This window comes from Tribolium madens, unplaced genomic scaffold, assembly GCF_015345945.1.
Source record: "Tribolium madens isolate multiple individuals breed KSU strain unplaced genomic scaffold, Tmad_KSU_1.1 Scaffold_19;HRSCAF=116;Tcas5.2_LG9, whole genome shotgun sequence".
Taxonomy (NCBI): domain Eukaryota; kingdom Metazoa; phylum Arthropoda; class Insecta; order Coleoptera; family Tenebrionidae; genus Tribolium; species Tribolium madens.
In genome coordinates this window covers 11697343-11718602 of record NW_025400983.1, presented here as the reverse complement: position 1 = coordinate 11718602, position 21260 = coordinate 11697343, and the positions used below count along the sequence as shown (strand labels likewise).

The following is a 21260-nucleotide window of genomic DNA, read 5'->3' as shown; positions in this document are numbered from 1 at the left end:
TTTGGATTACACATTAATAAATAAGAAAATATTCCTGCATTTATTTCACTCCTTTTGCAATGTGAGATAACACGACTTAAGAGGATTTACCTTTACCCTCACATTTCACTTTTATCTCTTCCAAAATAAATTTGAAACGGACGTTTTCATCCCGATATTGATTTAGTTCAAATTAAAATTCAATCTGTTTTCCAATCAATCAATAAAACAAAACAAAATAATCTCAAGTGAACCCATTGTTGAACTGGTATCTTAATTAAAAATCTAATCAAGGCGTGAAATTCGTTTTTTATAACGCTAAACTAATCATGTTTCAAGTGCATGATTGACGCAAAAATTGCATAGATATAAAACAGTTTTATTAACAAAATATCACATTTCTAATAGTCGTACAATAAATAAAAAAAATGTTAAAACTAACAGAGACCAAATCTCACAACGCAGTTATTTCCATCCTTCCAATTTGGTGCATTTCTTTCACAACTTCTTCAACACTAAAGACTTCGTCAGGATCACAATTTTCATCATTTTTGTCTTGACTTTGGGATAATTTGTTACTTTCTGGGAAGTAATCCGACACTGAGATATTTTTCCGTTTCCTCTCCTTCATTCTACCACTTTTTGTCAATGATGTTTTTCGTGCAAGAATCGGTGGAGGGTTGTCTTCTTCGTGGTACTTGTTCTTCTCGTTCGTCAAATTTTCACTATTTGACTTCACCGATTTGTTGTTTTTATTTTTTGAACCGAACAAATTGAGTAACTTTGACATTGTGATTTTTTTGCTTTATGGTTAGGAGAGTTTCATCCTCGAACTTCAACTAATAAGTGGTTCAACAATAACACCTTTTATATCTACATGGGTAGGTATACAAGTGATATTTGTTGTGAGATGAGATAAAAAGTGTAATCATATTGTTTGGATTAGATTTATTAATAATTATATTACCTACATGCGGTAAGAAGTTACTGATAAACGCTTTTTGAGTGGGTTTAAGTTGATTATTGCACGCCCCCACAAAGTGCAGAAGAATTATAAGATAAGTCCACTGATACCCATTTTTTATTTAAATTTAAATCCTAGTAATTTTTTTTCAGACTGGTTAAGTTTGATTTGTTTATTAGATTTTTCTAATTTTTGCCAAAGTAGTACTCCTATTAAAATTACATTCGGAAATAATAATTGGAACGTTAAATAAATCAAATTAGAAATTTTTGCACAACGCCAAAGGGAAATATGGATTTTTTTATTCATTGTTTTAAATTGACTAACGTTAATGTTGTTTCTGTAATTTTAAAGAATGATAAAAGAAAAAAACTCAAAATTTAATTTTTTTTGAAAAAAAGTTTATGGGGTTTTTTATTTTCAACTCATGGCAACACTGAACGCTTGATAAATCGACGTAGGTGTTTGACAGTTGTAGTTTATTGACAAACAATACCCGATTCTCTCAAATTCTCCTAATTACATTCATATTCCGTGTCGAAATGTTAAACTAATAAAAACCTGTGATCCATACAAACTTACTCAATGGTCTAACGCAAGTTCTGTACAAAATAGTATTTCGTGACATACTCAAAAGTTCATTGTTTAGTTTAGAAAATGCCACACAGACGGGAATATCGACGCCCCACAACCAGTAGTTTTACTTATGTTAGTTCATGTGTGAAGTACTTAATTTTTGTCCTAAACTTTATTTTTTGGGTATGTAAACGTGTAAAAATTGGACAAAGAAATGAGGTTATGTTGCAGCTGTTTGGAGGATTACTCATAGGGATTGGCTTGTACGCCTTTGTCGACAAATGGCAATTAACAGGATGGGTGAAACTCGAAAATGTGTACGATGTGATTTTAAACGTATCCTTAGTCATGGTACTGATGGGAGGGGTGATTTTTATTGTGAGTTTTGCTGGGTGTGTGGGGGCTCTCAGAGAAAACACCTGTCTGCTCAAATTTGTAAGATTTTACTGTAGCAGTGACACCAACCTAACTGATTTTTTTAGTACTCTTTGTGTCTCCTTATCTTCTTTTTATTGGAAATGGGTATTGCTATAATGGGGTTTGTTTTTCCACACACCATGCAGTCGATCCTTGAGGAGAATTTCACAGATAAGATTATACACACATATAGGGATGACCCAGACTTGCAGAATTTTATAGATTTCGCCCAACAGGAGGTACCATTTTGAGACATTTTTTTTTCAATTAATTATTTATAATTGTTCTTTAGTTTCGCTGCTGTGGCCTCAGCTCTGAGGGTTACATGGACTGGTCCAAGAACGAGTATTTTAACTGTAGTTCCCCCAGTGTTGAGCACTGTGGAGTGCCATTCTCTTGTTGTATTAACGCAACTGACATTAGTTCAGGTCTAGTCAATATAATGTGTGGTTACGGCGTCCAGACTTTATCAGTAAGTCTTTTTCACTGACTTGCAATTTATAATTTGTGATTTTAAGGTGGCTGAAGCGAATAAGAAAGTTTGGACTTCCGGTTGTATTGAAATCGTCCGCTCGTGGGCTGAACGTAATTTGTACACAATTGCTGGAATCGCACTTGGGGTCGCTCTATCCCAGTTGTTTGTTATCTATCTTGCCAAAACACTGGAGGGACAGATAGATTTGCAAAAGTCAAGGTGGGCTAGTTGAAATATAGGGTATATTTGTAAATATGACGTACTGCCATTTTAAACTGTACTGTCCTTTTCAATGTTTTCTAGTGTAGTAATGTAAGTCTTAAAATTTGTTCCATTAGTTGTGTTTGTTTCGCATCTGAACTGCTCAGCTCAAAGCTCAATGTATGGAGTAGTTAATTTTTGACTTGGGTAAAGTTGGTACTGCTTTTACCGCCAGTATACAGTGAGTTTATTATTTAACCAATTTTTGTTTTTTCAGCTGTTTAGAGGGAAATAGAGTATATACTTTTACTGAACAAAAATAATCATTGTGATCTATTCAAATAATCATTAGAAATTATATTTGATAAATTGTATAAATTCCAATTTTTATTAATATAGTTGTTACATAAAAATTGTATTAGTGTACAAGAAAATATATTTATAAAAATAAATTTCTACCTTAAATATTCCTAGTCATGGTGCATGCAAAAAGCAATTCAATATTGTGACCTTTATTTAATAAAGAATAAGTACAAAAAAATGTCATGGAGAATTGTACAAATGAAATTAAGCATAAGTACTTAATTGTCGCCTAATCTAATCAATAATCCTAAAAATAAATGCACAAAAATCAGTTGTATAACGGGAATGCATTTCAACAATTGGAACGCTACAAAGGCACTACATCATAAATTGTGACATGCGATCATTTAAAAAAATCGAACCATTAAATAAGTCCTATCACATAGATATAAAAATACCGTGATCAGCATTCATTTGCGCGTTTCAGTCTTCTACGTGATGATTACCTCTTCAAATTTTCACTCTATTCATCATAAAAATATAAGTGTGATTGAAACTCTGCATGAAGGCATATTTTTTCATTGCTAGAAACTTCTTAATCGTATCTTTCTCGATCTCGCTGACCAACAAATGCACTCCAATTACTTCAATCTTAACTCTTTCGAAAGGGATTGTTTCCAAGACTTGCAATTCGGTACCGGACGACTCCAAACTCAAATAGTCGATCGTGGTGACGTTCATTGCGAGAAGTAGGGAAAACAGTGGGAAACATTTGATCCGGGTTGTGAACCAATCGGGGTCGTCGACCACGCTGTTGGCGTGGATGCTGTTAATTTTGACTTCGTTCTCTTGATGGAATGTCACTTCTTTGGGGTACGGCATGGAGCTGAGACAGGCGTGGATCGCCTGAGACCTCACTCTGTTGTGTCTTCGGAGACTGAAGTAGTGGCGGGTGTCGGACTGGATCAGGAGACCCCGCCAACCGAGCTTCTTCTCCAACCACTCGGTTTTCGAGGTCTTGCCGTCGTTGTAGGCCCCGGATTCCACGAAAACGCCGTCCCGCTAAAAAGTACCAATTAGAGATTTCTTATACAAAAAAAATTGCGCTATACTAGACAATTCGGTTTCTCCTCAAATTTTCTGTTAATTAAACAATCAATTTCTGTTGCTATTTAAGAAAAAACGCACCTTTTGGTCTCAATTTGTCCAAAGCCCATAATTAAGAATTTCAAGAATCAATGAAATTTATGCTTAAGGTATTTACAAAGTCGCATAAATCGTAAGGAACTGATAAAATTTCCTTTCATTAGCCTGGTTTTTATCATCTTTGTGTTATTTTTTTTTTTCAAAAACATAATTTTGACATTTTGTACTTTTTTCACAAATTAATCAGTGTCACTAACATAATTATAATTATTTTAAAAAATATAAATATATTTTTACTTCAATCAAATAAAATGTTGAATAACGCATCCTTTAATTATTACACGATTTTCCTTTATTTAACCAACCTTATTTAGGAAAATGAAAAATGACATCTTAAAATATCCACTGAGAAATAGCGATCTAGTCGATGAGAAATGGTTTTCCCACTTTTGTCATTTGTTTAAAAACCTAACCTTATTGTTGAGCAACTTTAGCACATAGGCGGTGTCATCTGGGGGGCCCGTGGCTTGGGATTCCAGTGGTTTATGGTGGGGCTCAATGGCGGGTTGCATGTGCACTTCCCTGATGTAAGTGATAAGTTGTGGATTGTCTTGTGACACGCTCAAAAGTTCATAATCCTGGCTCATGTTCACTCGAAACTGGTAGTGTCTCATGGCTGCAAATCAATATTTTGTGGTCTCAAGGTGGCTAAAGAGTGTTTTTCCTACCTGTATTATCCATATAGAGAATGAGGACAGTCATAACGATGGCAAAAGCCACCGAAAACGCGGCCAGGGGTAAGATTTTCCTGATAATGTTTGGAGTGGGTGGTGCTGTCATATTGGGGCTCTTTGCAGGTGTCACAGGAATCTCAGGTGAGTTATTTTGAGTCGGCGACGGCGTCTGGCATTGGCCAGAGCTTTTTGATTTAGTGAAATAGTTTTTGAATTTCATAATAAGTTTGTACATCGTCACTGGAATTGACTAAGACAATTAATGGTTAACAAAAGGAGTGGTAACTCACCAATTAGAGACGATCGGTGTTAATTGAGACGGTTATTTGTTAATTCATACATAATTTTTCGGTGTAAAGGTGAAATAATGAGCAACACAATGAAATGACCCGATGGTACATCCTGTCTTTCCAGGTGCTAAAAATGCTTATGGTCGCTTTCGGCACGAAATACAAAGCGAAATGCACGATTTTCGACTCTATTGATTCCTACTCCCACCTTGTTCCGTGTTTGAGAGACATCAAGAATAACAATGTTTCTCTTTCTACTCGTTCGTGCGCTCGCTGTAATTTATTCAGAGAGAAATTTACAAAAATTGCGCTTTTTTTTGTAAACTCTTGCTTAATTTCTTTGCAACACAAGTCTTGCATTTCTCAAAAAAATGCTTTTCACAACACAAGTCTTGCATTTCTCAAAAAAATGCTTTTCAAAGTTTTAATTATCTTTTCAAGCTACTCAATAATTTTTATTTACTACAAAAAATTGGAAAGAAACTGTGGCAGTTATGATTAATTGCAAGTTGCCAAAAATGGCACGTATTTCATTTAAAAATTTGGAAACTAATTTGAGTTGTGACAGGTCTGAATTGGTTTAAATTTCCACCCTATTACGATACAAATCAGAACGTGACTTTTAGGAACAAATTACCATAGATGATGTTCTGGCCTTGGCTATTTCCGACTTGTGGGGGTGAATAGCCGAAATTTTTCGGTGTCTTTGGATCGATATTTCCTTAGAACTGAAAACCGGCTATTGTTTGTTGAAACCTGTAATAGCAGCAGGTAGACAGGTTTGCAAGCTGTTGCAGGGTTAAATTAACCATTTTGTACTAAAATTAGAACAATGGTCGAACTGCCGAAGTCGTACGTGACCCCCACTGTCAGTTTGATCACTAACATCAGAAGAAAGCATTTATTTTACCTTAAAGTTCAGTGATTTACGACCCGAGTAATGGAGAGGAGAACTAATTCTCGTTTCTCTGGCGATGTACTAATCTTTTAACAATGTAATAGACTTAATAGAGGCTGGTCGACAGGGACTTTTTTGCGCCAAGCCTCTAAAATCTGAACATCAAACGGACAGTAGTTGCAATAATAATAATAACCACCATAACGATTTGATATTAAAACTAACACAGACACAAAAACTAAGTTTTGTGGTAAAAGACTTAAAATGAGTTAAGCAAACATGAGGGTGTACCTACTGAGGAACTGAGGTTCTATGATTTTGTTAAATTCGCGACAGAAAATACAAACCCATACTTACCCGCATAACATAAAACTGTTATAACAAAAAAAAAGATGTAATGTCGCAAAGATTATCGAAAAAAATTGCTTTTGTAGCCAGACAAGAACAAATTGCATTACCGAACCGGACGCCTACAACCAAGGCTACAAAATTTTCAAATTTCAAGCTTAGATTCCGAACAACTGAATCAGACTCAATGTAGCAAATTTTTGTCCTTTATCCATGCAAATGAGGAAATGATCCGATGAATTATTCATAATTCATGAGACGCATCAGGATATAATCCGTCATTTGCTATGCGAAAAACCGTCAACCTTTGGGAAAAATTCAAAGCTTGATTCGGTTTAGGAAATTTCAACCGACATTAGCAAAATTACTCCGATTTAATGAGTTAATCCGTTGGTAATTTTTATTTGTATATCTAATCAATTATTTGTAAACAGCAAGTTTGAAATAAATTACGTGATTAGGCGGGAAAAACCGACGTCGACCGATGTTTCGACGCTATAAGACGTCGACGACGCACCGATTTAGTCGTTTGGTGCTTTTCAAGGGCTTAGGTTGGTCATTTTTGCTTTGTGGGGCACACGTGGACACGATTATATGTAAGCGAGGCTTTGTTTATTTTATTTATGAATTTTAAAAATTTGGGTTAATGACAGGGATTTCAGTATTTGAGTAGGGAGTAGTTTTTTTCTTGAAAATTCACTACTTAATCAAAGAAAACAGTGGACGCGTGACGGAAAATTTCTACAGAGGCTTATTTACTAAAGTCATTTCTCAAATGAAGATTCACGTATACTTCTATAGGACTAGATTGAATCTAGTTTATTGCGAATTTTATTACAGTGGAAACTAAATTATCAATTTTAGATAAGAGAAGTCGATAACAGGAAGTGCACTCGTACGGATTTTATGTTAATAAAAATGATTAGTTTTATTTTTGGTTCGAGTTTATTTTTCAATAGCAGTGTTAGTTAAGTTTGCTAAGCTGATATGCAGCCGTTTTGTTGTTAGCTACATCTTTTAATCCGCTTACAAGAGACAAAAAGGGTGCGAAAACAACTATGCATTAGGAATTTGCATTATCTTGTATAAAGTATTATCTCTGTGGCCCGGGTTTTCGTAATCCTTATTTTTAGTTAAATCAAAACAGCATTATTGCACTTGTTTGCTGACAAATTTTATAAAATTTTATATAATATAATTTTATATAATAATAGTAAACATAATAATAAGTTATGGTTCTGTTTACATATTATAGTTAGATAAGGATACAGTGATACAGAATTGCATTAGATATACAGGTGTTCGTTTTTCGAGCTCTACCATGGAAATCTCAGTTATTATGAAAGATACGAGGTCGGTTAAATTAGAGCACAAAGTTGCGCATTTTTATGCTGAACAATTATCTGAAAGAAAATTTAATGTGTCATTTTTAGTTTTTGAATTATTGAAAAAAAAACGAAAATTTGTAATTTTTGTTTTTATTTTTTTAAGCGAAAACTAAAAGATCCAGACGTTTTGAACTACTTATGACATTTTTAAGGAACTTTTTCACAAGGAATCTAAATCTGTCATCGTATTTTGCAAGGCGTGAAAACTCAACTTTGAGTTTTCTTATGGACACCATATTCAATTTCTGCATTTTTGAAAAGTCTTTTTGTTTCTGATTACAACGATGTATCACATGATATGATTAAATTTTATATGCTGATAAAAAATTTTGACTCTATTTATTTCTGTTGAAAAAATAATTTTCCAAGTTTTTTGCTACAGTAGGTATATTACAAAAGGAAACAAGGAAGCTGTATCCTAAATTGTAACTCTGTTTAATGTTATTTGTGGCTTTTGTTGGCAAAATTTTTGTACCTTGTAAATTTGACTATTATTTATACTACAGTGCGATCAAAAAGTCTTTCTATCAAGTAGAAGTAGGCGTCCTGGTTGAGGACGTATGTTACGTGGCAGTTCGTATGTTATCTTGATGTCAAAAAATTATTTTATAAAAATTAAAACATTGAGCTAATTAAATTGAATTTTTCTATGAAACGTCTCAAAACAAACTAAAATAAGATTTCGTTGGTGTTTATTCATAAAAATCGTTCACCACGGTTTCCTGTCATAATTCCTTGAATGAAACTTCATTTTTTGGATAGTTGCACCTGTAAGATAAAACGTCGTATATCACACGTCATCGAAATGCCATTATGAAACTCGTGAGAAGTGTCCCACTCGTGCGCAAACGCACTCGTCAAAATTCTCACACCCGTATAATAATACTTATAATACAGTGCGATCAAAAAGTCTTTCTATCAAGTAGGCGTCCTAGTTGAGGACGTATGTTGCATTGCAGTTCGTACGTTATCTAGATGTCAAAAAATTATTTTATAAAAATTAAAACATTGAGCTAATTAAATTGAATTATTCGATGAAACGTCTCAAAACAAACTAAAATAAGATTTTGTTGGTGTTTATTCATAAAATCGTTCACCACGGTTTCCTGTCATAATTTACATAAAAATTATTTTGACATTTGTCATTGTGACATTTTATCTTCCACAGACATACGTTTTAAATTTCTACGCTTGCTTGATAGACGGACTTTTTGATCGCACTGTATAATGTACTATTAGTTTGTTCACCCTTTCAAACATTACAAAGTTTTTAGTTAGTTAGTGATAGGTAAACTAGAATCATATTCATGCCGTCTCTTGATAGAACAAATGATAATTGTTTCTGAAAAACTCCAGTTTTTGACTATTAATGCAACAGTGATTAGTTTTATTGTCATGGGTTTCCAAAAATTATGTGTATTTTTTGTATCGTGTGTTTTGTGACTTTTGTATACAGGCTGCGCCAGAACTCGCGCCCCAGAGAAAAATGCCATATAAGGTAAGATACCAGGAACATGGAAAAAATGTTAAAAAAATTTTATTTGTCAAAATTTCGAAGTTATGAGGGTTTAAAGTTTGCACTTTGACTCTATTTATTTCTGTTGGAAAAATAATTTTCCAAGTTTTTTTGCTATAGGCTATTGAAAGAGGAAACAAGGAAGCTGTATCCTAAATTGTAACTCTGTTCAATGTTATTTGTGGCTTTTATTGGCAAAATTTTTGTCCCTTTACTAAATAATTGTAAAAAAACATATACAAGATCATCAGTATCATTAAATAGATATAAAAAAATGTCAAATGTCAAAAAATAAATGTCAAAATTTTTTGACAGATAGAATTTTTTAAACATTTTTTTCATGTTCCTGGTATCTTACCTTACTTGAAAATTTTCTCTCGGGCGCGAGTTCTGGCGCATCGTGTATTTGGGTGCGTACATTAGGTGCAAGCCTCGTAAAGTTGTGTGAAACCTGAAACACCATGTATAACAACATGTACAAGATCATCATTATCATTAAATAGACATAAAAAATGTCAAAATTTTTTGACAGATAGAATTTTTTAAACATTTTGTGTTTGTGTTCCTGGTATCTTATCTTAATTGAATTTTTTCTCTGGGAGTTCTAATACCCTGTACTATTACATAAAAATAATAACAGTTTTGACCTAGTTTCCGCTTTTTCTTGAGCACCAGGCTTAGCTAACTCTTTGTGTTTTATTTTAATTAATACACAAATTAATCAGCCATGAAAATATTGTTTCAAAAGCGCTAGGAAGTGGTAAACAATTTAATTAAGCCTTTATTCAAAATAAATTTTAATTTTCAAAAACAGTCATATACTCTAATGGTCTTCTCCAATTAAACATGGAAAGATCCTTTTATTTTAATTTAACGTGCCACAAACACTGTTTATATTTTAAAAGGGGTTAGCAGGATTTTGTTTTAGTGAAACCGTCAACTACAGATGTGTTTGTTACAAAAAAACATTTTTATTACAAATAAAGAAAAAAAATTACAGTGTATAAACTGCAACTGTCACAGAAATATTAATCAGTTCTAAACAAATATTGGCTGAAACAACTGACTTTGTTAGTCAATTATTATTACATATGTATGTATTATTGTTAGTGTTATAATGAATGTGTACTAGTACATAGCTTTGAATCTTAATACATAATTATGAAAAAAAAAATATATATAAAAACATAGTTATACAGGCTGCGCCAGAACTCGCGCCCCAGGGGAAAAATGCCATGTAAGGTAGGATACCAAGAACATGTAAAAAATGTTTAAAAAATTCTATCTATAAAAATTACAAAGTTATGAGAGTTTAGATTTTGCACTTTGACTCTATTTATTTCTGTTGGAAAAATAATTTTCCAAGTTTTGTTCGCCACAGGCTATTAGAAGAGGAAACAAGAAAGCTGTATCCTGAATTGTAACTCTGTTTAATGTTATTTGTGGCTTTTATTGGCAAAATTTTTGTAGCTTTACTAAATAATTATTAAAAAACATATACAAGATCATCAATATCATTAAATAGACATAAAAAAATGTCAAATGTCGAAAAATAAATGTCAAATTTTTTTGACAGATAGATTTCTTTAAACATTTTTTCCATGTTCTTGGTAAGCTATCTTACTTGAAATTTTTTTCTGGGGCGCCAGATCTGGCGCACCTTGTATACATACAGGCTGTCCCAACAGTCCCAAAAAGCTTTATAGAGCTTATTCCATATCTGGTGGCGAACTGACAGTGACAGAAAATACACTTGGAGTGCGCCCACTTGGTTAAGATAACAAAATACATAGGCGTACTTTTTATCTCTAAAAATTTTGAAGACAAAGATTGTTAGGAATATCATTTTTGAAAATATTTTTCATGCGTTAACAATTTAATAATTTATTCATCATTCTTCATCTTATGTACGAATACCTACTTATTATATTTTTTTAAAGAATAACAGTGGTTTTGAAATATTTTTCATACGACGCCTATGAACAATATTTTTTTTAATAGTAAACATAAGTTTAGTGTCAATATTCAGTCATTTTTGACAACGTCAGTTCGCCACCAGATTTGGAACAAGCTATAACTTGTTTATTTTAAGAGATATTGACTTTTTCTTTTTTTTAGATTATAGCTGCCTTTCTGCTTCACATTTTAAAAATATTGCGGTTTATATGTATACAGTATTATTAAAAAACACTAAAGTTATGTTTTTTTTAATGGGATTTACTCAGTTTGATTTTATTTTTGAATTCTATGCTAAATTACGAATAGGTTCTTTTCATTTATCTGTCATCAATTTTAATTTATGGCGCTTTTTTTACCAGAATTTTGAAACGCAGGGGTCTGTCTAAAAATTGGTACTTTCTAAATGCTTGCACACAAGTCAAAGTAAGTATCGCCGTTTGATTCCTGAATGTTTGCCGCATCTTTTAAGTGTTTACTCTACAACTTGCTCAGTGGCATTTATGTACATACCTACTGCGATTTTTTAAACATGACAAATTAAGAAGGTACGAATTTTTAGACAGACCCTTGCATTCTAAAATTTTGGTAAAAAAAAGCGCCACAAATCAAAATGGATGACAGATAAATAAAAACAACCTTTATAAAAGTTATTTGTAATTTAGCATAGAATCCAAAAATAAAATCAAACTGAGTAGATTCCATTAAAAAAAAAACATAACTTTAGTGTTATTTTATATTTGGACACCTTGTATAAAAACCGAATATTTTTAAAATGTGCAGCAGGAACGCAGCTATAATATAAAAAAAAAGTCAATATCTCCTAACTGCCTAACATAAACAAGTTATAGAGCTTTTTCGTACCGTTGGGACAGCCCGTATGTTGCAGTTTTTATTCAATCTTTAAACTATATTTTAAAAAATTGAGAGATGTATTATAAAATTTATGAATTTATACACGTTCTCGTATCAATCAATATATTTTTCATTTTCCGTTGATTATTTTAGGAAAATGATTTAGGCACTTTTCCAAATTGCTTTTATAATCAAATAGCAAATGATTTTTCCTCCGTCAAAACCTTTTAAACGAATTTTTACTTAAACATCGATTTATTCTGAAATTCTAAAAGCGGATCACTTTCAATATTTCTAACGTTGACAATTCAGCAATCACCTGAACGTTGGAGTTATTCAGGTTTTCAGCACTTGTACAGACTAATTTTGATCAATGCCTATCCGGGGAAAGTTTCCTGAAAGGCGACAAACCTAAGTGTTGCGTATAGCGATTTCCCTTGTACAAATTCACATTTTTATATAGGGTGTGCCAGAATTCGCGCCCCGGAGAAAAATGCCATATAAGGTATGATACCAGAAACATGGAATGTTAAAAAAATTCTATCTATAAAAATTTTGAAGTTATGAGAGTTTAAATTTTACACTTTGACTCTATTTATTTCTGTTGGAAAAATAATTTTCCAAGTTTTTTTGCTACAGGCTATTAGAAGATGAAACAAGAAAGCGGTATCCTAAATTTGCAACTTTGTTCAATGTTATTTGTGGCTTTTATTGGCAAAATTTTTGTACTTTTATTAAATAATTGTAAAATACATACACACCTTTACTAAATAATTATAAAGAAAAACATATACAAGATCATCAGTATCATTAAATACACATAAAAAAATGTCAAATGTCAAAAAATAAATGTCAAAACTTTTTGACAGATAGAATTTTTTAAACATTTTTTCCATGTTCCAGGTATCTTATCTTACTGGAAAATTTTCTCTGGGGCGCGAGTTCTGGCGCACCCTGTATTTAACCTTAAAATTACTTTCTCGTCGAAATAATCCAATTAAAAGTTTGGTATTTAGAAGAAAATGATCTCATTATAATTAAAACATCCAAGTAAAATATGTTGCGAAAATAATGGATGCATTTTGTACTTTTTCACGTAATTTTCATATTTGTAAATCTTGTTAACTGGCCCGTAATTCATAAATTGCTAAAATTTATTGCTATGTTTAATTAAAAGAGGAGAAGAGGACGATAATACTGGATTAATTAATGTGCAAAAAACACGGTTACAAATTTTTCCCAGAGCTGAAAACATGACTGATAGTACCGAACGGGCGTAAAAAATTAACAAATTAGCCGTTCAGAAATGTAATTCTCTTAATTACATTGACTTTATCCGATAGTTATGCAGAACTGAACATGACATTATCTAATTATCTCTTCCCCCACAAGTGTCGCATTTAATTTCATCAAAATCTCCACAACAATCGCATTGTGGCTTTTCATTCCTGAAAAGACTGACTTAATCAATTGTCACTAACAGACGATATTGTGTTTTAGTACTAGAAATAATCTTTTTAGAGAGCATCTGTTTCTCAACGAAAATAATTTTTTCCATAAAAATCTGCTTTTTGTATTGTATAGGTTGTTTATCCAAGCTAAAATCTAATGAACTAATAATGTGAAATTTCAGCTCCATGTAATTAAAATGTAAACTCGGAAAGTCTTAGTTGTTGACCCTGTACATTGGTATAATTTGTCGGTTTATTTTTTGTAAATTAACACATTTATTTACTTATTTTCAGATTTCTATCATGAAAACATGGATGTATCTTAAATATTGAACTACATTGTAACTAAATTTAAATGTAGAAGTTTTGACAAATAAAGACAACTGAAATGGGGGCCAACCAATCGGGGAGAATGGAAAAAACGTTTTACGGAGAAGAAGGTAAGTTTGACAAAATTTAGTGTTTTGTTTATTTATCTGATTTCTGTAACATGAAAAGAATATACAGTATAAAATATAGTTATTATACTCGCATATTAGATTACTCTAGAGTTGTTTTATGCAGGATGTTCCGCCTAAATCCCACATTAGAAGGATTGTGACTTCTAACAATGATATTTATCTAAGGTTAGATCTTTCTTTTGGTGTATTCATAATTACAAAAATAATAATTAACAAACATTTTTTAAAATTTGTAATCGAGTTCGTATCGGAATGACGCAGGCCTCGTAAAATTATGTGAAACACTGTGTATAAAAGTCTTTTTTTATTTATGTAAGCAGCGCATTAAAACTTTAATAATCGATACATTATATCTATTCTCTAACATATCTAGGATGTAACCAATGTAATAACTAAGGCTCGGATTATATGCACGGAAAATTCGTAAAATATGCGTATATACAGGACGTTAAAAAAATCGCGCACTTCCGTGACACTGTGTCATCGGGCGGTGCCATAGACAACAAAAAAAAATGTAAAAAAAATCTATCTCTAAAAATTCCGAAGTTATGAGAGTTTAAATTTTGCACTATGACTCTATTTATTTCTGTTGGAAAAATAATTTTCCAATTTTTTTTGCTACAGGCTATTAGAAGAGTATAGAGGGTGCGCCAGAACTCGCGCCCCAGAGAAAAATACCATATAAGGTAAGATACCAGGAACATGGAAAAAATGTTAAAAAAAATTATCTATAAAAATTTCAAAGTTATGAGGGTTTAAAGTTTGCATTTTGATTCTATTTATTTCTGTTGGAAAAATAATTTTCCAAGTTTTTTTGCTATAAGGTATTAAAAGAGGAAACAAGGAAGCTGTATCCTAAATTGTAACTGTGTTCAATGTTATTTGTGGCTTTTATTGGCAAAATTTTTGTCCCTTTACTAAATAATTGTAAAAAGACATACAGGGTGATTCTTAAATAGACCGACAAAATTTTATCCTTGGTAGAATCAAATGTGTACATGCTGGAAAAAATATGAAAAAAATTCTTTGTTTAATCGTTCTCCAAATAAAGTTTATTAAAGTTATTTTTGAGGTAAAGCGTACGCCACTGATATGTTTGTAAATAGTATTAGCACAGGTAGTGGAAACCATGGTATTAACTTAATGAAAATGTACTTGATCATTGCAACAATTCATAAACGCCGTAAGTGGCACGGATCAAGGGGGTTTCGCCCCTAAAAGATATAAACTTAAAAAGGGTACAGTTAATCTTCGCTTATCCTTGGGAAGCTCTGATAAAATTTTGTCGGTCTATTTAAGAATCACCCTGTATACAAGATCATCAGTATCCTTAAATAGAGATAAAAAATGTCAAATGTCAAAAAATAAATGTCAAAATTTTTTGACAGATAGAATTTTTTAAACATTTTTTTCATGTTCCTGGTATCTTGCCTTACTTGAAAATTTTCTCTGGGGCGCGAGTTCGGGCGCACCCTGTATTGCAGTTTTGACAACAAAAATCGAATGATTCAAAAACAAAATTTTGTTCTTAAAGTAAGATCTTTTTTTAAATTTATATTATTATTTTTTGGAAACAAATGATTTCAAAAAAACCGCTTGGTTCGATACTTTATATTCACACAGTATAAAACGAAAAGGAAACACTCAGCAAGGTACTAATTTTTTGAGTCTCTCTTACGAATTACCGGTTGTTTTCTCTTTAAAATATTTTGTAATCGGATCATTTTTCTTAAACTGTCCAATTTTTAACTTGAACTGAAATTTTTTATCGGAAATTTGTGATTTGAAGAAAATATGCACAAATATGCAGTATTTCCTCAAATATACACGAAGTTGCTAAAATATGCAAAATAAGCATTTTTTATTTGGCTTATTTTAATCCAAAAACATTAGATATGCATAGAAAACTTACAATTTTGTTGATATACCTCTTAATAACAAATACGCATTTAGTATATAATCCGAGCCTTAGTAATAACAGTCGCAGATGTGTCAGTTGAAATCCTAGCGAGCTTGTGAGCGAGAAATTTTAAGACATCTAAGGTTATTATGACATTAATTGCATCCGCGGTATGTTCAAGATTTTACTGATTTCTGTCGTTGAGACGACAGTTTAAAACAATTAGATCCAAAAATTTGTTTAAGAGCTGAGCCTTATTTCACTAACAACTTTGCAACTTTACACTTTGCACTTTGCCAGACACCTTTGGGTACATCAACAACAGTGTATTTTGCACACTGTAAAATATACTTTGCAAAAATAGTCTGTTTTACAAAAATGATTTAAATCGATTTAACTTTGCAGTTTGAAATTTATGCAAAGTGAAAAGCGCAAAGTGCAAAGTTACTAAAAACTTTAGTGGAACAGGGCCCTGATCGCAGTTGCATGACCTGTTCCCCTGTCATGGTTACATTTTACATTGGACCATCAATGTTTTTTTAACGGCGATAATGAAAAGAAGTTGTAGTGAATTTTTCCCAGAACTTTCATTGCTATATTAACCTATAAGGTATTGTTTACAATTTTCTTTCTGTTTAAATAAATAACGTTACATTCATTTATTGTTTTTCAATTTCTTGACAATTTTGACAATTGACATTTCGGTGAGGTAATATTTTACCTACAGAATACAGAAAGATCTAACCTTTCTCTTTCATATGCTCAAATACGATTTCAAAATAATAAAAAAATGGTAGAGTTATCGATTTTTGAATAGGAAGGGCAAATACAAAAAAATTTATGCAGGTGTTTCAGAACTTGCGCTCCAGGCAGAAGGTAAGAACATAGAAGAAAATGTAAAAAAATCTTACCTATAAAAATTTCGAAATTATGGGAGTTTAAATTTTGCACTTTAACCCTATTTATTTCTGTTGGAAAAATAATTTTTGATGTTTTTTTGCTCTAGACTATTAGAAGAAGAAGAAGAAGTAAGCTGTATCCTAAGTTGTACAGTTGGAGACAAAATACTTTGGTCGTCACTTTTCTGACACTCTAATGTAATTCAAGCTTTAACGTTAAAATGAATGACAATTTCAAATTAATGACAGCTATTATATTTTCCTATCAAAAATATGTACATACAACTTGTCAACTAGGATTGACAGTAGCTAAAAATAAGGTTAACAGTCCTAAAGCATGCTTTACAAGTTAATGTCACGCAAGTGACATTAACGACCAAAGTATTTTGTCTCCAACTGTAACTATGTTTAACGTTATTTTGCGGCTTTTATTGTCAAAATTTTTGTATCTATACTAAATAATTATGAAAAAACATATACAAGATCATCGGTAACACTAAATAGACATAAAATATGCCAAATGTCAAAAAAAATGTCAAAATTTTTTGACAGATAGAATTTTTTAAACATTTTTCCATGTTATCTTAGAATTTTTCTTTGGGGCGCGAATTCTAAGACACCTGTGTATGTATTTTGAAAATGGTTATAGACGTAAACTTAAACTCAATTAATAAACATATTGAGCAAGAGCCCGCGGTCGCCAGACTTTCGTCATTTTATAAAAGTTGAAAATTTGTCAGCGCATACCAACACAGCAAGGAACGATGGGCAAGTATGAAGTTTGAGTCATCGTGGCTTTGGGAGATAACAGGTAGCAAAGAAGTAAAAAATACCAACTTAAATTTATTAAATAAAAAAGCGTAATTTTTTTATATTTTCTTCGGAACAATAGAAGTCACCTCATCCGTTGCCAGACACGTAATAGCGTGGCAACCCCTTGTCAGAAACCCTTAAACATTAATAAATTGTAACTGTACTTACGTTATAGTGTAAAAGCTGAATTTTAGACATACTACTTTGGTAACTATTAGAAGATGTTTCTCTGTAGCCAGACAGTTTTGACAGTTTTAACCTTTGGCCAGACAAACATATAGGGTAGCTCTAGGCTTCCCATGATGATACTTTGTCAAAAATGAATCAAATTTATTTTATAAACAGCACTTAAAACTGTCGAAACTGTCTGGCTGCTGAGAAAACATCATCTAATGGTTATCCAAGTTACATGTATAAAATTCAGCTTTTCTATTACTCGTATAACGTAAGTACAGTTACGATTTATTAAAGTTGTCTGACAAAGGGTTGCCACGATATGAACTGTTTGGCAATGGATGAGGTTATTTCTAATATTATTCTGAAGAAAATATAAAGAAATTACGCTTTTTTATTTGATAATTTTAAGATAGTATTTTTTACTTCTTTGCTATCTGTTATCTCCCAAAGCCACGATGACCCAAACTTTATACTTGTCCACCGTTCCTACCTGTGTTGGTAGTATGCGCTGACAAATTTTCAACTTTTATAAAATGACGAAGGTCTGGCAACCGCGAGTTCTTAGACTAATAGTTTCTCATTAAAAATAAAAAGGTTGATTCCTACTGCCGGAAGTGCCACCATGTTGAAAATATTTTCATTGAGCAGAATCTATGATTATCTATGATTATGGTAATAAACAAAATTTTAGATGAATATTATTGTTGTAACTTTCAATACTTCTAATGTGGGGTTTAGTGGGAACAGTTTGTATAGTTAGTTACTACGCACATATTATATTTGTTGTGCTGGCCTTTCACCTAATTTTGTTTTTAATACTACAGCATATGTAATTAAAGGAAAATACAGCATCTGAAGTTCACTTCAAATGATACGAAGTTGTTTGATCTCTCCGTGCAATAACATGTTTTCCGATTTCCTAGAACCTAGAAGAACCCTCATTATATGTTAACTAGCTTCATTGGAAGCATAAAAAATAAAAAAACATATTAGGAGTTACTGACGTCAACTTGCACTACCAAAGGCTGGTTTTGATGTAACGTTGTTACGTGTCGTAAAAAAGCGCTGAAAGTGTGAATTGTAGTCATAACAATTTTTCTATTATTAAATAAATTGTTTTCACACTCGTGCTCGGCTTGTGCAGTAATGACTAACATAAAACCATCAATAAAGTGACACACCCTCTGCTTTCTTTCATCGTTATCTTTGGACGGCTTGTCGATAATTTTACGTTTTGTTTTCCTTTGAGGTCGATCAAAAAGTTCATTTCCGCCCCTTTGTTCCTAAATTTGAATCTATTTTTGTATTTGAGGACTTGTGAGTCAAGAGTTGTCCATAAACCTGTATGTGTTAGTCGTAAGAAAAAGGAATAAAACTGAACAAAATCAATATTTAAAGCGGTGTAGAGGCGAGTTTCAACAACCCTGACACATGTATAACAATTTGTTCGTTTTAAATTAATTAAATTTCTTATCACTTCTAAAAGCAAAATTGGGATTTTATTTTGAAACATTTATATATTGTTTCCATTTGGTGTAAAATGTAAGAGCGTGCTGGCGAATTTACGTTTTGTTGTATTTATTTATTATATAAACACAAGTTGAAAGCAATTATGCGAAAGTTTTACGTCGGGTAAGAAAAGCTAAATGTGTGGAAATCACTGGAAATAACTTTCAAGGGTTTACGTAGCGAGGATATTCATTCTGAAAATTATATCATTTGAACTAGGCTAATGGCTAGTTATGTCTAGTACTGTAATAATAATTAAGTAAAGCTCGTGTTAGTTACAAGAAGCAAAATACTCGAGATAGCGAACATCAAAAGGAACACAACGATAAAATTACGTAAATTATCTTTTAACTAAGTCGGTGTTTGTCGTCCTTTTTGTTGCTGCTATTCAAAGCATTTTTAAAGAAACAGGAAAAAGACTCGATTTATTAAAATTGATGTAGATGGGAACGATTTCGTCTAATTAGACAAAGATTCACAAAAAAGTGACAATGTTTTTACCTTCAAAAGTAAGAAAACGGGATTTTGTGGCCAAGTTTTGTTTTACTTCCAACATAAAATATTTACGACTTCCACACAGATCGGATTATTTTCGTTTCAAATAAAGGCACTAATGTACAATGCTTTTGAAGTCAAAAGAAATGAAAGTCACATAGGAAATTCATTTATCAACGTATTTATCAACTGTTCTTAAAAACAGTACAGTTATAGAGAAAAGAGAATGTTCAAATATTTAACAATATTCAGTTATTTCTTCAAGCGTCTTTTTAGATTTGGAATAACAGCTTTGTTTATTTTCTTCATATTACAATTTCTGTGGAAAATATAACTTGTACAATTATTTCCGTTATCCAAATTCAAATTTCAGAAAATTACTAGGATCTACAAAAGAATTTTGCAAGCAACACAAATAAAATGAAAAATGGAACAACATATCTCCAGCTTATTACATCCGACACCAAACAATTTTTTTAAGCTAAAATAACTTTGAAAACTGTTAAACTGTACTGAAATAATATGCATTTATAAATCAATTCATTTTAATTATGGCGTATCAGCAAACGTATGATATTGGCACGTTTTCACCGCTTAAAGTCAGAGAAATTAATTAAAAATAAATTTGTGCAATGTTGAAATGAACCCACCACTTTAATTACAATTTGCTAATAAACCCAAATTTGACGCTGATAGATTAGAATAGCATTCCGACACAAAGTTGTATTAATTATTAAGATATCGTTTAGGATTAAATTCAGGCCAACAAGCTGTAAGGGTATGATGGTGTCGGTGTGGCTATCCGATGTGATTGACTCAATATTCATCTGTCATCATGATAACAGATTATTTCTTTGATTAATTAAACTGCTACAGTGCAAAACTCGTCAATCACTGACTCCGAAAACAACAAAAGTGGAAATTTAACGATCATAATAATTTGATTTGATGTCGTTCGATCATATACGACTATTTCGGTCAAGAGATAAGTATGATAATAACAGTTTTAACCCAGATTTCCTCCCTTTTTCAACACTGTAAAAATTTATTTTCTACTTCAACCAAGCTTTTTTCGTATGAAAGTCAATACGGTTGTATTATTGACCGACTATACACAATAATCGTTATTTCATCCAACGGTTTCCTCGAAAGTTTAATCGAGTAGCATCGAAACTTCAATTATCTGGTTATTGACTCTGATAAATTTTACAGCTATGTGTTATGCTTACCCACTTATTAATAAACATTCCTTTAAGATTAAATTTTCAAATAATATGCTCAATGCGAAACGAAGGATTAATAAAACCGATTTTTCGAGTAATCCTTCCCCGGATTAACCTCTGCACCGTAAACGAGAATGCAATTTAAAATTAATAACATATTGATTATACATTTAGTTTTTGCAAATTGTTTTTTCTAATTATAAAAGCTGTTTAATTATGTTTATATACGAACTAGGTAATTGCATTTTTAATAATTGCGCAAAATAAGTTTTGTAACATAATAATG

General features: G+C 31.8%; 3 protein-coding genes across 6 annotated transcripts in view; 2 read left to right on the top strand and 1 right to left on the bottom strand.

Annotated features, from left to right (window-relative positions):
- Positions 1-1306: 1306 nt before the first annotated feature.
- LOC123015878 (tetraspanin-33-like) lies at positions 1307-3064 on the top strand. The gene is made up of 6 exons (XM_044415917.1): positions 1307-1538; positions 1593-1702; positions 1751-1954; positions 2002-2175; positions 2229-2408; positions 2455-3064. The coding sequence occupies exons 2-6, from the start codon at positions 1601-1603 to the stop codon at positions 2641-2643; spliced, it is 849 nt and encodes a 282-aa protein (XP_044271852.1). The 5' UTR covers positions 1307-1538; positions 1593-1600; the 3' UTR covers positions 2644-3064.
- A 44-nt stretch (positions 3065-3108) lies between these two features.
- Positions 3109-5310, bottom strand: LOC123015877 (protein Star). 2 transcript variants are annotated; one of them, XM_044415916.1, is made up of 4 exons: positions 5086-5310; positions 4790-5045; positions 4535-4737; positions 3109-3977 (listed from the first exon to the last, which is right to left on the bottom strand). In XM_044415916.1, exons 2-4 carry the CDS (start codon positions 5028-5030, stop codon positions 3426-3428), a joined length of 996 nt encoding a protein of 331 aa, XP_044271851.1. In that variant the 5' UTR covers positions 5031-5045; positions 5086-5310; the 3' UTR covers positions 3109-3425. The 2 variants fall into 2 exon arrangements, with proteins under 2 accessions (XP_044271851.1, XP_044271850.1); XM_044415915.1 differs by having other exon boundaries at positions 4790-5035; positions 5086-5308.
- Positions 5311-6864: 1554 nt separating this feature from the next.
- The window catches only part of LOC123015873 (serine/threonine-protein kinase 32B), a 46410-nt gene continuing 32014 nt past the window's right edge, over positions 6865-21260 (top strand). The window contains exons 1-2 of one of the 3 annotated variants that reach the window (XM_044415907.1): positions 6865-6927; positions 13792-13937. In XM_044415907.1, coding sequence (XP_044271842.1) covers positions 13886-13937 — 52 coding nt within the window. In that variant the 5' untranslated portion in view covers positions 6865-6927; positions 13792-13885. Of the gene's footprint in view, positions 6928-13541; positions 13736-13791; positions 13938-21260 lie in introns of those variants that run through there. The other 2 variants (XM_044415908.1, XM_044415910.1) reach the window with 2 other exon arrangements.

What these genes read in the sequence shown, in the direction of transcription:
- LOC123015878 (XM_044415917.1), top strand. Translation starts at nt 1,601, where the DNA reads ATGCCACACAGACGGGAATATCGACGCCCCACAACCAGTAGTTTTACT. An exon ending in TCCTAAACTTTATTTTTTGG is followed by an intron (nt 1,703 to 1,750) that starts GTATGTAAACGT and finishes GTTATGTTGCAG; the next exon opens with CTGTTTGGAGGATTACTCAT. An exon ending in ACACCTGTCTGCTCAAATTT is followed by an intron (nt 1,955 to 2,001) that starts GTAAGATTTTAC and finishes TGATTTTTTTAG; the next exon opens with TACTCTTTGTGTCTCCTTAT.
- LOC123015877 (XM_044415916.1), bottom strand. Translation starts at nt 5,030, where the DNA reads ATGTACAAACTTATTATGAAATTCAAAAACTATTTCACTAAATCAAAA. An exon ending in TCTCTATATGGATAATACAG is followed by an intron (nt 4,738 to 4,789) that starts GTAGGAAAAACA and finishes ATTGATTTGCAG; the next exon opens with CCATGAGACACTACCAGTTT. An exon ending in TAAAGTTGCTCAACAATAAG is followed by an intron (nt 3,978 to 4,534) that starts GTTAGGTTTTTA and finishes GGTACTTTTTAG; the next exon opens with CGGGACGGCGTTTTCGTGGA.